Here is a 17,615-nt window from a genome sequence, read left to right on the forward strand (position 1 = left end):
GGGAAGGGCCCCACCACAAGGGTGTATCGTACGCAGCCTTACCTTGCATTTCTGCCAGAGGCTGTTTCCAAGGCTTGAACCCGTGGCCTCCTCGTCACATGGCAGCAACTTTACCAGTTACTCCAAGGCTGCCCTTCATGATTTAGATTCAGAATGGAGTAAAAAACACGAACAAGACAATTTGAATCTGTTTCACCAATTTGGGTAAAAAGGAACGAGAGTGCAAACAGAAAATGCTATTACAAAGTTGAGCTGATCCGACAAGGTATTCATTGGTAAATGTTGCTACTTGCCGACTATCAAGGATGCATGTTATTCCGGGACAGAGGATCTAAAGCCAATTGTCCAAGTTGTAACAAATAGGTGTTTGTAGCTTCATGTGATTGTTCAGAAATTTGGTCTTTCATTCATTCTTGGAATTTTGTTTGGGGAGAGGGGGTGGGGGGGTGGGGGGAGCGGGTGAATGTGTCGTTAAGGAGGGCTATAGAGAGGCGTTTCTGAAGTTAATTTTTTCTTGTATGAATTTCTACCTGTTTGCTTGGAGATGTCTCCCTTTGATTTCCTTAAAAAAGGGAAACCCGGTGCACTAAAGCTTCCGCTATGCGTAGGGTTTGGGAAAGGGCCACACCACAAGGGTGTATTGCAGTGGCGGAGCCAGGATTTTCATTGAGGGGTTTCAAAAGTAAACATACGAACTAGCCGAAGAGGGGGTCAACATATATTATATATACATAAAAATTATTTTTAATCATGTAATAATAATATAATTTTCTGTCGAAGGGGCCCCCTAGATGAAAGGTGGCTCCCGCCCCTGGTGTATTGTACGCAGTCTTACCTTGCATTTCTGCCAGCGGCTTGAACCCGTGATTCCAAGGCTCCCTTTGATTGCCTTATTCTGCTATAATATAACTGTTTGAACCGCTCACATCATAATAGGATTATTGTAAAGGCCGTTACCCAGGAGGCAGCCATATAGTTGTCTCGACAATCATTTACCTGTCGTTCAAATAGACAATGAGTAAGAAACACCAAGAAATGTGAGAAAACACAGACATGTTGATGTTTTGCTAGTTTTCAGGTTTTCAACGTTATAGCAAATACTGTCTATTCCTTGTCCTTTTTGTCTTCTCGCAAACTTATGATATCTACAACAGTAACAACATACCTTGTTTCCGATGTTTTTGAAAATGCAGCATCCGATATTCTTGTAATGACAAATCGAATTACAATTTACTGTATCAGGCATGGCAGCTCTACGAAGAAGGAAAGCTCTTGGAGTTAGTCGATCAAGAACTAGGCGATTTTCCAGAAAAAGAAGTCCTCAAGTACATTAAGGTAGCTCTCTTTTGCACACAAGAAAATGCAAATCGAAGACCGATGATGAGCCAGGTTCTTGACATGCTCGCGAAAAACATCAAGCTAAACGAAAAAGAACTCACACCACCGGGATTTTTTCAAGATTCGGGCGGTTCAAGTAGCACACAGTTTAAACTGAAGTCATCAGAAAGCAGCATAAGTCATCAAATGAGTTCTGTACCCCTCTCTATCACTCAGGTGACTCCTAGATAATCATTCAACTATATCATTTGTGAATGGCTAAGTTGCTCGGACTCCGTGTCGGATTCTTCAAAAATACACTAATTTGGGTGAATCCGACACGCACCCATTGACATTTTTGACGAGTCTGAGCAACATTGGTGAATGACATGACATATATTTAGGAAGAAATTGTTACTATATTATTATTATTATTATTACCCACGGGGCTTTGGTTCAGTGATAAGGATGCAACACGTGATATGTGGATTAAGCGCGCGCTTGTCGACTGTGTGCACCAACTAGAGTTGGAACAGAAGCCAGAAGCCATAGGGAATTCTTTATTATCAATAAAAGAAATTATTTCTGAGAAATTATACTGTATATATATTTTTTTATTTTCTAATTATTTGGGTTTGTGAGGTTGTGTTTTCATGAATCTAATAGTTTTTTGTATGCATAGAATGAGCAGACAAGTCAAATTGTATAATCTTTGCTGATGGTCTATCGGAAACCACCTCTTTACCTCTCAAGGTAGGGGTAAAGTTTATGTACGCTCTATACGCTTCTCAGCCTCCACTTGTGGAATTAGATCGAGTATGTTGTTATTTTACTTTTTTTTTTTTTGATGTATTTCTCGTATGGGGTCCTGCGTCTCAATGTAGCAAGGGTTGCATGCTCGCAACGAGTGACTTACAAGAATGATCTTAGAAGTGAATGGTCTTAACTTTTGACCTCACTCGTGACGAAAACTTCCAAGTTTTACAAGTCTCGACTTTCGATCTACTCTTTTATTAGTGTGGCTAAAGCTTCTAATTAAGAATGAAATGACAAATATGAAGGTAGATTTTTGAAATAAAGCTATCGTTCCTTGAAAAAGTGAAGTACTAAATACATGTCAGATCATTTTGAGACGGAGAAAAGAACAATTCCGTGCACTAAAACTCACGTTATGCAAGGAGTCCGAGAAAGGACCTAACGAAAAAGGACCTAACCAAAAAGATCTATTGTATAGAGACTTAACCTTTTGTACTGCAAAAAGCTGTTTCCACAACTTGAATCTGTCACCTACTTGGCAGCAACTTTACGGTTATTCCAAAGCTCCCCTTCCGGAATGGACGAAAAATTAAAATGATTGTCAAAGAACTTGGAACAAAAGGAGTAATTTTAGAGAGCCTCTGAAACACAACTCCCATAGCATATAAATCATGACATAAAATGATACAAAATGGAGCCTCTAGAGGTCAACCACAAAGATACAGATAATGCAAGTTAAAGATCAACATTAAAGAGGAGAAAAAAAAAAAAAAGAGAAACTTTCTATGAACATGAAAATCGTCTCGATTTCAATTACAAATTAAAAGATCTTGATGTTTAGAATAGCACAACGTGGCTGCATTCGCCTCGAACCAATGGAATGTGATGAAGGCACAGAATATCGAGTGCTCAAAATGGTTGTTTTCGCATCCGTCAAGAGAATAAAGATACAACAGCAGGTTCTTCTGATGTCTGAGTAACACTTACACTGGACACACTAGCAGGTACGTCTCTGGTAGCGGGTGCAGTTCCCTCAGCTGCTGCTGCATCTTTGGTGTTCTCTTTTCCGTCCTTCCCAGCTTTGTCGTCCTTGGCAGGTACAGGTGGTGGCGGTGCTAGCATATGAGGTGGTGGGTTGTGCTTAAGCTTCACTAAGATGTGACGCATCCGTGAAAGATCAGTGGGTTTTCCAGGTTTGGGCCCTTGAATGACAGTCACGGCAGGCTTCTTGTCTTGATCCTTCTTCCGTCCTTTCTTTTCAATATTCGGAACCTCATTAGGGATAAGCTCCGCTATGGATTTCCAGTACTGTTTGTCAGCTTCTTTGTGGAACTTTTCTTGATTAATCAAGTACAGCTGTTTCAAAGAACGAAAAAAAGGAAAGATAACGGAACGTAAGAAGAATAAATAGACTGACACTGACTGACGTTACGCCTGAAAAAAACTCACGTTCTCTTTGTCGCGGTTGTTAGTCTTATTGGTCTCAATATTGAGCTTTTTTTTCTCATAGAATGCTTTCTTATGCTCTTCACCTTCCTCAATAATTTGGTTTCTAATTTCTTTTTCCCTCTTCTCATTCTCCTCAAGACGGAGGGTGTTTTGCCTGCATCCAACCAAAACACAAACTGTAACGAATCTAATAAGAAAAATAGTATTCAGAGTACCATTTCTGTTTTCACGGCAAAAGATTAACTGTTATCCGACTAGGAAAACCAAAAACTGATCTCAATAGGAAAGCCTCTAAAACTTGTCAAATCGACCACACTCTTCTCCACCTCTACCTCTCGCTTTTTTCCCCTTTAAAATAATTCTAAAAGATCAAGAAGAGAAGAGGATTTGGCATAAACGATTACTCCCATGATGAATAATCTGCTGAAACAGTCAGCTAGCAGCAACCAGAACATCGATGATATAATCCTACGTAAGTCCACACTCCACATGCCTCTAACTTGACATTGTATCATATGTACAAGATCCAACATTAAGGACTTGTTTTTCCGCTTTACCGAAATGGAATTACCTAGACTGTCAACTGTTTCTGTTTTTCCCGTGCTTCTAATTATCCTATATAATTGGCAATGAGTAGACTCCAATACAAGAAAGCTATCCAGCAAATGAAAGCATAAAAGAAAATCATGTGCACCTAGGGACTTCAACAAATATCTGAAGTTTTAGATATTTGTGGAAAGGGGAAGAATAACACAAAAGAAACCATATACTACAAACGTATTCTTCTCGAGAGTCAAATCTTCATTCTTTGACAGCAATATTATAAACATTTCACAATGGATTGAAAAATCAAACTGTCCAATTTAGTACCTTTAAACTAATCTTCCATTATATTGATTCTATTTCTAAAATGCTGATAATCATCATTTAGTTTCAAGCCCAACCAACTTTCAAACAACAGCGTTTTTTATTTGTGCTCCTCTAGTTCACTAGTTAGATGGACACATAGTCAAAGACGACCAAGATGCTTGCCCATATGATTAATATGCACTCAGTGATTGACTGAGTTTTACAATTCCTAAAATTATAACCTTTTGCTTATGAAATTTGCACAGCTTTTCGATGATGTAATCTTCGTCAGGTAATAATTTTCTATTTCCAAATATGATCAATTACTAAGAGTAAACTACACAAACAATTACGGTACTTGTCAAAAGAATAATGATCATGGTCCCAGTAGCCTTACAGTTCTCAGTGTGACGGTGATGGATTTTCATTGATATCAATTACGAGCAATAACTATGATTTATTAAGTCCTAGTAATTATTGCTCCTCCCACCCACCTCCCACAACCCCCAACAGAAACCGAAGATACCTTACCTCAGCAATCTCAAACAAGCTAACTCATGGTCCATCTATAGTGTAAAACCAAAGAACAAGATCAGATGTTTCATTTGTTATACCTCCCCTAGCTCCTTTATATCAAGTATATCAAATGAGTGTTATTGATATATTTATTACAAGTTGGAAAACCTTTGTAATCAGATTTAAACAAGTTCAGGAAGTATCGTTTTTAGTGTTTAGATATAAGAGGAAGAAAAGAGGGTTGCATATGACCAGTCAAGGATTAGATGGGGAGGTCTGACTGAGGCCAAAGCTCAGGAGATCGGGGAGAAGTTGGTGCCTAGGAAAACAATATACGACAAACAGAGCTCCAAATCAGACTACAAGTTAGGAAGAGCAGAACTTGGACCACCTTTAAAAATGTTTTATAGCTGAACTGATGTATAACCGCCATTTCCCTAGCTAAAGAAAGGGTTTAGATCACAAAGGACATTTACAGCTTTAAGAACTTCAGAACAATACCATAAACAGATCTGCTCAAAGTAACACTATTTTGCTCTGAAAGCAACAGTAACTGTATCTTCTATGACAGGAAGAAAACTCAAAACAACAAGCTGATTCTACAGCAAACAATAACTAGCAAGAGAAGTCCAAATGAATTTGGCATTTGGTGCAGTGGTTGCTAACTTCATCTGCTCTAGAGTAGGCAAAGTTCAACTTCCACCCAAAAATCCCCCCCCCCCCCCCAAAAAAAAAAAAACCAATGATTAAGCAAGAGAAGTAGTACAATGGAAATTAGCCTTTGTTCCAGTGATTGTCAACTTCACTTTCTCTAGTGTAGGCAAAAATCAACTCCTACCCAAAATTCCCTTCCCTCGAACCCCCCCCCCCCCCCCCCACCCCCCCCCCCCCCCCCCCCCCAAACAAACACTAGCAAGAGAAGTGCAATATATTTAGCCTTTGGTTCAGCGATTGTCAACTTCACTTGCTCTAGCTAGTTGGGGATCAGGAAGTAGTTATAGTAATAAGCAAAATTTCAAATTTGAGCCATCTTGATTAGCTAATTTATACAGTTTGACACTTTGACTCTAGCTAGTTGGACATCAAGTGCTTTAGGTCACCAATCTTATTGAGCCACCCTGATTGGTGGTTTGACGTAAGGTAGTTGTATATCAAGTGCTTTAAGCCACTGAGTTTATTTATTGAGTCACCCTAATTAGCACTTCATACAGTTTGGCTCTTGCTAGTTCGATATCAAATGTTTTAGACCACTGATCTTATTAAGCCACCCTTGATTAGCGATTTGACCCTAGCTAGTTGGATATCAAGTGCTTTAGATCATAGATCTTACTGAGCCATATCCGATCAGCAATTCATACAGTTTCACTCTTGCTAGTTGGATATCAAAAAATTTAGGTCACCGATCTTATTGAGCCACTCTAATTAGCTATTCATACAGTTGACTCTAGCTACTCGGATATTAAGCGCTTTAGCTCACTGATCTTATTAAGCCACCGCTGATTAACGATTTGACTCTATCTAGCTGGATATCAAGTGCTTTAAGCCACCAATCTTATTGAGCCACCCCTTGATTAGCGATTTGACTCTATATAGTTGTATATCAAGTGCTTTACGCCATAAATCTTACTAAGCCAACCCTAATTAACGATTTGACTCTAGCGAATTGTGTATCAAGTATTTTAAGCCACCGATCTTATTAATTCACCCTTGATTAGCAATTTAAGTCTATCTAGCTGGATATCAAATGTTTTAAGCCACCGATCTTAATGAGCCACCCCTTATTAGCAATTTGACTCTATCTAGTTGCATAAATGCTTTAGGACATCAATCTTGTTAAGCCACCGATCTTATTGATTCACCCTTGATTAGCAATTTGACTCTACCTAGTTGGATATCAAGTTCTTGGTCAATGATCTTCCTTGCTTTATGCCACCAATTTTATTGAGATTTATAGCTAATTGTTAATCAAATAGTTCTTTATTGCACTAATAGCCAAAATTCAAGTCAAATTTCAAAGCAAAAGCTAATCAAATAGCACTGTATTGCACTAATAGCCAAAATTCAAAGCAAAACCTAACCTTCTCCATTCGCGTAGAGCAAAACCTTCCTCTCTCATTTCACTAGGAGGAGGCAGCACCGGTTCATCGGAGCCAAAAATTCCTTCAGAATCTTGAGTTGATTGATTCGGGTACGAATCCGACCCGAACCCGTACGGATCGGAGCTGCTACTGTTGACTGTTTCATATGGCGGCGTATCAGCGGCGGAGTAGCCGGCGAAGCCGTCGTCGAACGGAGGAGCTGCCGCCGTATAGTTATCGCCGTCCATGCTGAACGACTCGAACGAAGCCATTTTTTTTCTGTGTTAGTTTATTTGGATTTTGGATCTCTGTTTATATATATATTTTGGATTTTGGACTTTGAGTCAAGGAAATGAATATTTCCATATTATATTCGCTCCGTCACGTTTTATTATTTTTAAATTATTTTTTTTTGGGACACAGTAAGAATAAAATAAAGATGATGTTATTAAATAGTTATCAAATAAAAAAATATGATTTTTTTTTTGAAAATGGACGAAAAAAAAGTATGTTACATAAATTGGGATGGAGGGAGTATATAATAACAACATATCCGGTGTATTCCTCGAGAAGGGCAAAGTATATGAAGTCCATATCACTACGTCGGATGAAGTAGAGATGTTTTTGATACACCTCGACTCAGGATAAATATCAGTAGAACAAACAGAAAAACGTAAAACAAACAGTAAAATGGGATAATACACCATGGGATAATAAAAGAAATAAGACGCCCACGAAGTAACAGTATGAACTATCTGCTCGACTAAAATACCACGAACACGAAACTGCAAAGACACATGCATAACACTATGACTACATGTACATCTACAAACAAAGCACGACCTCCTTACTAGTTAATAACGCACTCCTACCCGCTAATCCTCTACCTTGATTCACGTCATCTTCACCTTCTTGTCAAGGGTCATGTTCTCTGTAAGTTGTATGTGCTACGTGTCATGCCTAATCACTTCCCTCCAAAATTTTGGCTACCTCTATCTCGTCTAAAAACATCCGTATAAGCCAGCCTCTCACACCTCCGTACTAGGGCATCTATGCACCTCCTCTTCACATGTCTGGACCATCTTAATCTCACTTTTCACAAATTATCTTCCACCGAAATCACTCTTACTTTCTCTCGAGTAATCTCATTTTTAACTCTATCCCTCCTAGTAAATCCACACATCCATCTCAGCATTCTCATCTCCGACACCTTTAACTTTTGAATGTGAGAGTTCTTAATTGACCAATACTTCGTTCCATACAACATAGCCGGTTCAATTGCTACTCTGCAGAACTAACTTTTAATCTTGAGAGACACCTTCTTAACACACAAGACTCTCAAAGTAATATCGATCCTAATTGGATAACTAAAATCGATATCGAAAATGCGGAATTAAACAATAAAATTAAAGAATAGTTAAGAAATAAGAGATGAGAAGTGAAGAAAGAAAGACTCAATTGAACAACAACTAAACTAAAAGAGAAAGAGAAATCAATTAAATGCGTGAGAAACTAAATTGTCTCCACAATACGATAACTCGATGATCAATCAAGTGAAGAAAATAACGCAAACAATTCGAGAATCCACCCTAATCGTTCTCTCTAATCTAACAGTTAAACTTGAACCCAATTACTACCCTAACATAGAGTAGTCCTCAGCAAAGAAAGTGACTTTTAGAGACGATAACAACTAGCTTAGTAACTATTTGAGAAATCAACACTGAAATATTACCATCGAAATTACAGTATTGTACAACTAGAATAGTCCTAAGAAGACATAATCTTTACCAAAATACTCTTCAGATCTTGTCATCTTATACATTTCATTTCGATATTGAAAAAACCTAACGTAAGTTCTTTCAATCCTTTTTGAGCTAGCATAGCAGCTGATATCTTGGAGTATGGAAAAAGAGAGTCCGATCTACGATATGCTATAACCGTCCATCCCGTCCTAAGCCTCGTTTGCTTCGTTGTCACTAGTCAGTCCAATTGCACAAGTGAAAAGCTAAAGTCATAAGTCATGATTACGTGCAACCAGGTGTAAACGTGTCAAAGGTCACCGACTCGTCGTAAAAGGGAATAGGTTTTGCGCATTCAACAACTGAAAGAGTCTCGGAGAAGAGTTGAGTTGCGTAATAACAGATTCGTAAGTCAATAAATTGTTGAATTTGAAATCGAACTCTCTACCTTGAGCGAATAGGAATTGAGACTTTCAATAGTTTAAAGAGTTATTTAAACGTATAAATTGAACCAAAAAACATATATTATATTACGTATATATTTTGTGAATTATTGAAGTTTACAATATGTTTATTTATTTTTTCACCAAGGGGTAGGGCATTGACAAGTGTAATGAATACGTACAATCAGGTGTAGCGTGTCAAAGGTCACTGAGTCGTCGTAAAGGGGAATAAGTTGTTTTGCGCATTCAACAACTGAAAGAGTCGCGGAGAAGAGTTGAGTTTCGTAGTAACAGATTCGTATGTAGGTCAATAAATTGTTGGATTTGAAATCGAACTCTCTACTTTGGATAGACAGGAATTGAGACTTTCAAAAATTTAAAGAGTTATTTAAAGGTATAAATTGGAACAAAAAACACATCTTATATTATATTATGTATATATTTTGTGAATTATTGAGGGTCACAATATGTTTATTTATTTTTTTCACCAAGGGGCAGGACATTGACAAGTGTAATGAATACATTTGGGAGTTTTACTAGGATCATTACATGTAATTCCTTGAAATTTACAAGTAAATGTATTTTTGCAGAATAAACGTTTGTCACAAACACAAAAACGTTTATAGCAAAGAGGTTCAAACTTATAATTTGGATCTTTACACATAAAGTCACAATCATTGTTATTGCCACAATGCACATACACTACATTCCTTGGTTCCACTTCATGTATTAATATACCTGCAAAATATTACATGTTCGGTACGTAAGTAAAAAATATTATTATATGTTAAAAGAATTTATTTATAATCTAGACAAATATTATGAAAGGTGAGAGTGGCCGGGAGGCTACGAGGGTATGGATGGAGGTTGCGAGGTATGTTGGAGTGCGAGGATAGAGGCGGATCGGGATACCTTCAAGCATCCAAAATACGTCGAGATTGAAAATGACATAGCATTCCTGATAGAAAATGACGACTCTTTCGAAAAAAACAAATTTATTCAAGTTCTTTTTCCCAAAGAACTCCCGCTCCGCCCCCAACGAGTCATCTACTTAAAAGGATCCTCCCCGCAGTCTGCCCTTCCTTGAATTATTCGGTCATGCAATATTTATTAAATACAAAGAAGGGATGTACATAGTATATTGATACTGAGTTCATCTGAACCCATTAGTGTCGGTATAAAACATAAATTTATACGCAAAAGTTCACAAATGCTGCAATAATAGTAGATATGAAACCGTAACTTTAAAAATATAATGAGTTCGATGTTAAAAATATTAAATACTGAATCCATAAAACTTAAATTCTAAAACTGCATCTGCCTCCGTGTAGGTAAGACTTAATCAATTAATGTGGAATATCGTTTGTGGAATTTGTTTTCCATATATTAAGGAAGTCATTTTCCTAAGGAAATTATTTTCTTAGAAAAAAATATTTTTCAAAAATTTTGATCATTGAGCGTGAAAATTTTTTTAAAAATATTTTTCTCCATACTGAATAGACGATAAGATCAGCAGAGATTGTAGTGACGTGAACAAGATCTTTCACTCTTAATTAGAGATGTCGGGTTTGAAATCATGAAGAAGGAAAAAAGTTCTGATAGAGAGCACTTCCTCTTAAATTTTGCTTCGGATAATGTCCATTAAAGGATGATCAAGCGCCTCCCTATCAAGATTTTCTCGTGTGAACCCGAAACTCTAACGAAAATAAAAAAAAAACTTTTATTCATCCCATCACAATACTCGTGGACTATAATTTTTAACAAGAAAATTACATTGAAGACATAAGATTAAATAATATCTTAATCTATAAATAAATATTTAGAGAGAGAGAATAACAACTTGCAAAAACCAACAAAAGGAGAAGAGGAACCATCATCTTTGGAGCCATATTGTGTTGGTTGCTAATAATTTAATAATAAATATTATACATAGAGCAACATATATAAATATATAATATAGTGTTTGATTAAAAAATAATTAATAAATGATAATCCAAAAAAGTTAAGTTAAACATTCCGTAAAGTAAACTCTAAAGAACAAAATGCATGAGTCTGTTTGTTACAAAACGAAAATTGAAATTTTTCGCAAAGAATATTTTTCAAAACTCTCAACAGTTCATCCAACGATAAAAAAAAATTATTATGATTTTATTCATAAATTATAATAAGATGATTCTTACAAATGAAATTTATATGGTTTGTTTTAGATTATACGTTTCAATTTTTCTTAATACTAATGCAACATAAATTAAGACGGTGAAAGTAAATGATAGTTTAAAAAGTCAAGTTAATTAAACATTTCATAAAATAAATTCTAAAGAATTAAATGCATAAACTATATATATCTTATCTTAAATTTACTTTCTATAGTTGGGATTATACTAATTAGATATTACTAAAATTAGTCTGTTAGAAATTTGTGTATAGCATTTTATGGGACTGGCTTTGCACCATTTTTAATTAAGCATTATGAAAAATAATCCAAAAACTCAAGTCAATTTAAATATATCTTAGAGTAAATTTTTAAATAATTAAGGGTGTGTTTTGTATAAAGAAAAATGTTTTTCTATAATTCAAAATTATAGGTTATGTTTTTAATTTTTTTAGTTTACAGCTAGGATTTATTATAGAGAAAAAAGGTTTGAATACACATAAATTGAAACAGAAACAACAGAAAATATATAAATTGAAACAGAAACAGAAAGTATATGTTATATGAACCTTATGTAAATATATTCTTAATTTGTAGGTCACAAGTAACAACTTGTTTCGTTTCAAAATAATACGTGACAATACATTTCATTTGATCAAATTTATTTACCAGTATGATTGAAATACACACACAACATATATATTGATTATGTATTCACCCGGGGGGTCGACATTGACATATGTAATTAATTCATTCAGGGACATTATTACCAAAGTAAAATCTCATACGATGTAAATTTTTTGTTGCAAAAAATCGTTTGTTGCAGATATATAGATTCTTGTAGCCAAATATCTGCTAAAAAGTGAAAGTGAAACACATAAATTGAGATAGAAAGTATATCTTGTATCAACCTTAAATCTATACTGTTAATTTTTCGGTTACAAGTCCCAATGCAACTTGGTTCGACCAGATTTATTTATCAATATGATCAAAATATACACAACATATATATTGGTTATGTATTCATCAGGGGATTGCGGGGACAATGACAGGTGCAATCAATACATTCGGAATCAGTGTCACCACGGTAAAATCTTAGATGATCACAAGTAAAATACATAAATTGAAATGGAAAGTATATTTTATAACTACTTTATATCTAAACACAAGTCACAACTTGATTCTTTTCAAGATAGTACTTAACAAGACGTGTAACTCGATCAAATTTATTTATCAATATGATCGAAATGTACACAACATATATATAGATTATGTATTAACCGGAGGGTCGACGGGACAATAATATATTGAAAATCTTAGATGATCACAAGTAAAACACATACATTGAAAAAAAAAAGTATATCTTACAAAGAAAACTTACACACACACATATATACATATTCTTAATTTGTAGGTCAGCTATCACAACTTGATCCTTTTTAAGATAGTATTTAACAATACGTACAATTATATATATATATATATATATATATATATATTGATTATGTATTCACTGGAGGGTCGATGGAACAATGGGAGGTGTAATTAATACGTTCAGAATCGTTATCACCACAGTAAAATCTTAGATGATCACAAGTAAAACACATAGATTGAAAAAAAAAAGTATATCTTATAAAAAAACTTACATATATATATTCTTAATTTGTAGGTCAGTAGTCACAACTTGATTCTTTCTGAAATAGTACTTAACAATACGAACAGTTATATAATCGAAATATACATATATATATATGGATTATGTATTCACTGGGGGTTCGATGGGGGCAATGACAGGTATAATTGACCCATTTAGAATCATTATCACCATAGTAAAATCTTAAATGATCACAAGTAAAACACATAGATTGAAACATAAAATATATTTTATAAAAAACTTACATATATATTTTTAATTTGTAGGTCACAAGTCACAACTTGATTCTTTTCAAGATAGTACTTAACAACACGTACAGTTCGACCAACTTTATTTATCAGTATGATCAAAATATACACAACATATAACATATATATTAATCATGTATTCACTGGGGGTCAAGGGGGCAATGACAGGCATAATTAATACATTCGAAATCATTATAACCACAGTAAAATCTTAGATGATCACTAGTAAACACATAATAAATTAAAATAAAAAGTATATCTTATGACAAACTTACATTTATATTATTAATTTGTAGGTCACAAGTCACTTGATTCTTTTCAAAATAGTACTTAACAATACGTATAATTCGACCAACTTTATTTATCAGTATGATCGAAATATACACAATATATATATTGATTATGCATTCATCGGCGGGTTGAGAGGGCATTGACATGTGTAAGCAATACATTCAGAATCTTTATCATAACAGGGAAAGGTTAGACGACAATAAAGATCTTTTGTGCAGAAACGACGTTTGTCACAAACACATAGGTGTTTGTGGCAAAATGGTTCAAACTTATTAAAATCATTTCTACAAATAAAATCACAATCATTGTCATTGTTGCAATGCACAAACGCAACATTCCTTGGTTCCACAACACCTATAGCAAAAAAACACAAAAAAATAAAATCAACACGAATCGAGCTATGACAGAATGGATAAGATCATTTCATCAGTAATAAAAAAAAAAATTGAAGTAATAGAGCATTAATTTTATAATTGAATAATAATTGTTGCCGAACGTTTGAAATTATACATTTGAAACTTCATGACAATATCCTGAAATTTCAACTGCATGACATTGACTATTTTTCTATTATAGAGATGGAAGAGTGATCATTTGTGAATTTTATCCAAATACACTAATATAAAGGCTGACGTAAATTCAGATTAATTAAATCAGTAAATTTTAAATGCCTAATAATAATAATAATAATAATAATAATAATAATAATAATTTTTGAAAAATAGAAGAATGGGAAAGATGAAAAAGGAGAGGAAACCCATAAAATTATGTTGGTTGCATAAATAAAACTATTTTTTCACAAAAAAAAAGAAAGAAAAAGAATTAAAAAATAGTGTAATGATAATTATAAGATGCACAACTGATATTATAAGTGTAAATTCATCTAAACTCAATAATTTTGACTTAATTTTATATTTAAGAAGAAATAAAACTTGTATCAATATATACATATAACTAATTTATTCAGAACCAAATAAAAATTACAAACACATAAATTAAAATTTTTGACTTCAACTCTAATAAGTACTCATCCATTTTTAATGAGTGGTATCAAATTTGATTTTTGCAAATAAAATAAAATCGCCATTTTAGAAAGTGCTTTATCTCTAAACCCATAAATTCAAATATTCGGATCTCAAAACAAATACCAAATGCAAAATAAAAATATTTTATTTTTTAATAAAAAATAGATGGATTTATTTAAATAGAGGAAAAGAGAACAACCACTTGAGAAAACCAACAAAAGGAGAAGAGAAATCATCATATTTGGAGCCATAATATAATTAATATGTTTAACTTATTCATCTTCACTAGTATAATATATAAGAACAACATATTTTGCTTAATTAAGTATAATTATTAAATGATGATACAAAAAGTCTTAAGTAATGTTCCATTTAGTAAAATTCTCAAAAACAAATTATAATGCATATATGTGTGTTGTTCTGTAGAATAAAATGATATTTTTCGCAGAAAATATTTTCCTATATTTTTTTTAAAGCATTTCTCTTTAACAAAAAAAATATATATACAAATAATTGCAACTAACATATTCCTAAACTTTTTTTAGCATTTCTCTTTAACAAAAAAATATATATATACAAATAATTGCAACTAACATATTCCTAAGCTTTTTTTACTTATTAAATGTTAATTTGGAATTATTAACTTTAAATTGTATTACACAATGAAAGTTGGGAGTGTCTAATATTAGTGGAAATCAAATTAAAACGTCTATCTATATGTATTACGCGTTATTTATACATATCAAATAAATATATTTTTAACGTAAATACAAGATTTAAAATGTGAATATTTAATTCTTCTGAACCCGTAGCTAAAATGATGGCTTCGCCTCTGTAATTAGTGATTTGCAAAATAATATATAGTGAATAAAATTATAAATGATAGTTCAAAAGAGTCAAGTTAAACATTTCGTAAAGTAAATTCTAAAGAATTAAATGCATACACTGTATATATCTTATCTAAAATTTATTTTTCTATTAATTAGATATTACTTAAAAAAGTGTATGTAAGAAAATTTGTGTCAGAATTGCATTTTTGTGGGACTAGCTCTTCACCACTTTTAACTAAGCATAATAAAAAATAACCAAAAAGTCAAGTTAATAATGTAAACATTTTTGTAAAGAAAAATTTTCATAAAAAGGTTAAGTAATTAATGCATAATCTTATCACAACTTAAATATTGGGATCATATTAATTAGATGTTACTAATATTAGTCTGTTAGAAATTTGTGTATAGCATTTCTATATGAGATTGTTTTTGCACCAATTTTAATTAAGCATAATGAAAAATAATCCAAAAGGTCAAGTCAATTAAAACATATCTTAGAGTAATTTTTTAAATAATTAAGGGTGTGTTTTGTATAAAGAAAAATGCTTTTCTATAATTCAAAATTACAGTTTATGTTTTTAATATTTTTACTCGTTCTTCGTCACGCTGCCCATGACTGGATAGGGGTATTTTTTTTAGGTCCATGGAAGCTATTAAATGTACTGGGTAAGACAACATGTAATGCCTCAATTTCCGCCTTACCCGCCAAGCAGGTTTTCTCCAAATTGTTATACCTGGTCTTGTAGTCAGTCATATATATATATATATATATATATATATATATATATATATATAATGTGTGGGTCACAAGTTACAACTTGTTTCTTTTCAGAATAGCACTTAACAATACGTATTATTTGACCAAGTTTTTTTACCAATATGATTGAAATACACGCAATACATATATTGATCATGTATTCACCGGGGAGTCGATGATGCCTTGACATGTGTTATTAATATATTCAGAGGTATTATCACCACAGTAAAATCTCATACGACGTAAAAAGCCAAACATCTGCTAAAAAGCGAAAGTAAAACACATAAATTGAGACAGAAAGTAAATCTTGTATCAATCTTATACCTATACTGTTAATTTGTCGGCTACAAGTCACAATGCAACTTTGTTCGACCTAATTTATTTATCAATATGATCGAATTATACACAACATATATATTGATTATGTATTCACTGGGGGATCAACTGGGCAATGACAGGTATAATGAATACATTTGGAATCATTATCACCATAGAAAAATCTTAGATGATCAAAAATAAAACACATAAATTGAAACAGAAATTATATCTTATAACAACCTTGTATATACTGTCAATTTGTTGGTCACAAGTCACAACTTGATTCTTTTAAAGATAGTACTTAACAATACGTACAGTTCGATCGAATTATTTATTAATATGATCGAAATATACACACCATATACATTGATTATGTATTCATCGGAGGATCGAGGGGCATTGACATGTGTAAGCAATACATTCAAAATCTTTATCACCACAGTAAATTGTTAGATGATCACAAGTAAAACACACAGATTGAAAAAAAAAGTATATCTTATAAAAAAAACTTACACACACGCACATATATATATTCTTAATTTGTAGGTCAGAAGTCAGAACTTGATTCTTTTTAAGATAGTACTTAACAATACGTTGACTTATATGATCGAAATATACATAACATATATACTGCTTATGTATTCACCGGAGGGTTGACGGGACATTGACATATGTAATTAATACATCTGGTCACATAATCACCACAACAAAGTCTTAGATGATCACAAGTAAATCAATAAATCAATATTGTCAACTTGTAGGTCACAAGTCATAGATTGATTCTTTTCAAGATAGTACTAAACAATATGTATAGTTATATGATCGAAATATACATAACATATATACTGATTATGTATTCACCGGGGGGTCGATGGGGGCAATGACATGTGTAATTAACACATTCAGAATCATTATCACCACAATAAAATCTTAGATGATCACAAGTAAAACACATCAATTGAAACAAAAGTATATCTTATGACAACCTTACATTTATATTGTCAATCTGTAGGTCACAAGTCACAACTTGATTCTTTTCAAGATAGTACTTAACAATATGTACAGTTCGATCAAATTTATTTATCAATATGGTCGAAATACTCACAACATAGATTATATATTCACCGAGGGGTCGAGGGGGCAATGACAAGTGTAATTAATACATTCAGAATCATTATCAGTAAAATCTTAGA

At 33.2% G+C, this 17,615-nt stretch overlaps 2 protein-coding genes and 2 long non-coding RNA genes across 4 annotated transcripts in view; 1 reads left to right on the forward strand and 3 right to left on the reverse strand.

The window, feature by feature from the left end:
* The window catches only part of LOC107868335 (putative serine/threonine-protein kinase), a gene marked incomplete in the record, with an annotated part of 9,468 nt that extends 7,378 nt beyond the window's left edge, over window positions 1-2,090 (forward strand). Inside the window, 2 exon segments of the mRNA XM_047410647.1 lie at window positions 1,243-1,554; window positions 1,778-2,090. Coding sequence (XP_047266603.1) covers window positions 1,243-1,554; window positions 1,778-1,780 — 315 coding nt within the window.
* A 625-nt stretch (window positions 2,091-2,715) lies between these two features.
* On the reverse strand, window positions 2,716-7,456 carry LOC107868334 (clathrin light chain 1). Its single transcript, XM_016715002.2, has 3 exons — window positions 6,966-7,456; window positions 3,523-3,676; window positions 2,716-3,429 (listed from the first exon to the last, which is right to left on the reverse strand). The coding sequence occupies exons 1-3, from the start codon at window positions 7,235-7,237 to the stop codon at window positions 3,007-3,009; spliced, it is 849 nt and encodes a 282-aa protein (XP_016570488.1). The 5' UTR covers window positions 7,238-7,456; the 3' UTR covers window positions 2,716-3,006.
* A 2,111-nt stretch (window positions 7,457-9,567) lies between these two features.
* Window positions 9,568-11,069, reverse strand: LOC124897623. The gene is made up of 2 exons (XR_007054391.1): window positions 10,988-11,069; window positions 9,568-9,885 (listed from the first exon to the last, which is right to left on the reverse strand). It is a non-coding gene; the product is annotated as an uncharacterized LOC124897623 (long non-coding RNA).
* A 2,351-nt stretch (window positions 11,070-13,420) lies between these two features.
* LOC124897624 lies at window positions 13,421-14,777 on the reverse strand. The gene is made up of 2 exons (XR_007054392.1): window positions 14,717-14,777; window positions 13,421-13,846 (listed from the first exon to the last, which is right to left on the reverse strand). It is a non-coding gene; the product is annotated as an uncharacterized LOC124897624 (long non-coding RNA).
* Between the last annotated feature and the right edge of the window lie 2,838 nt (window positions 14,778-17,615).

This window comes from Capsicum annuum, chromosome 4 (genome assembly GCF_002878395.1).
Source record: "Capsicum annuum cultivar UCD-10X-F1 chromosome 4, UCD10Xv1.1, whole genome shotgun sequence".
NCBI lineage: Eukaryota > Viridiplantae > Streptophyta > Magnoliopsida > Solanales > Solanaceae > Capsicum > Capsicum annuum.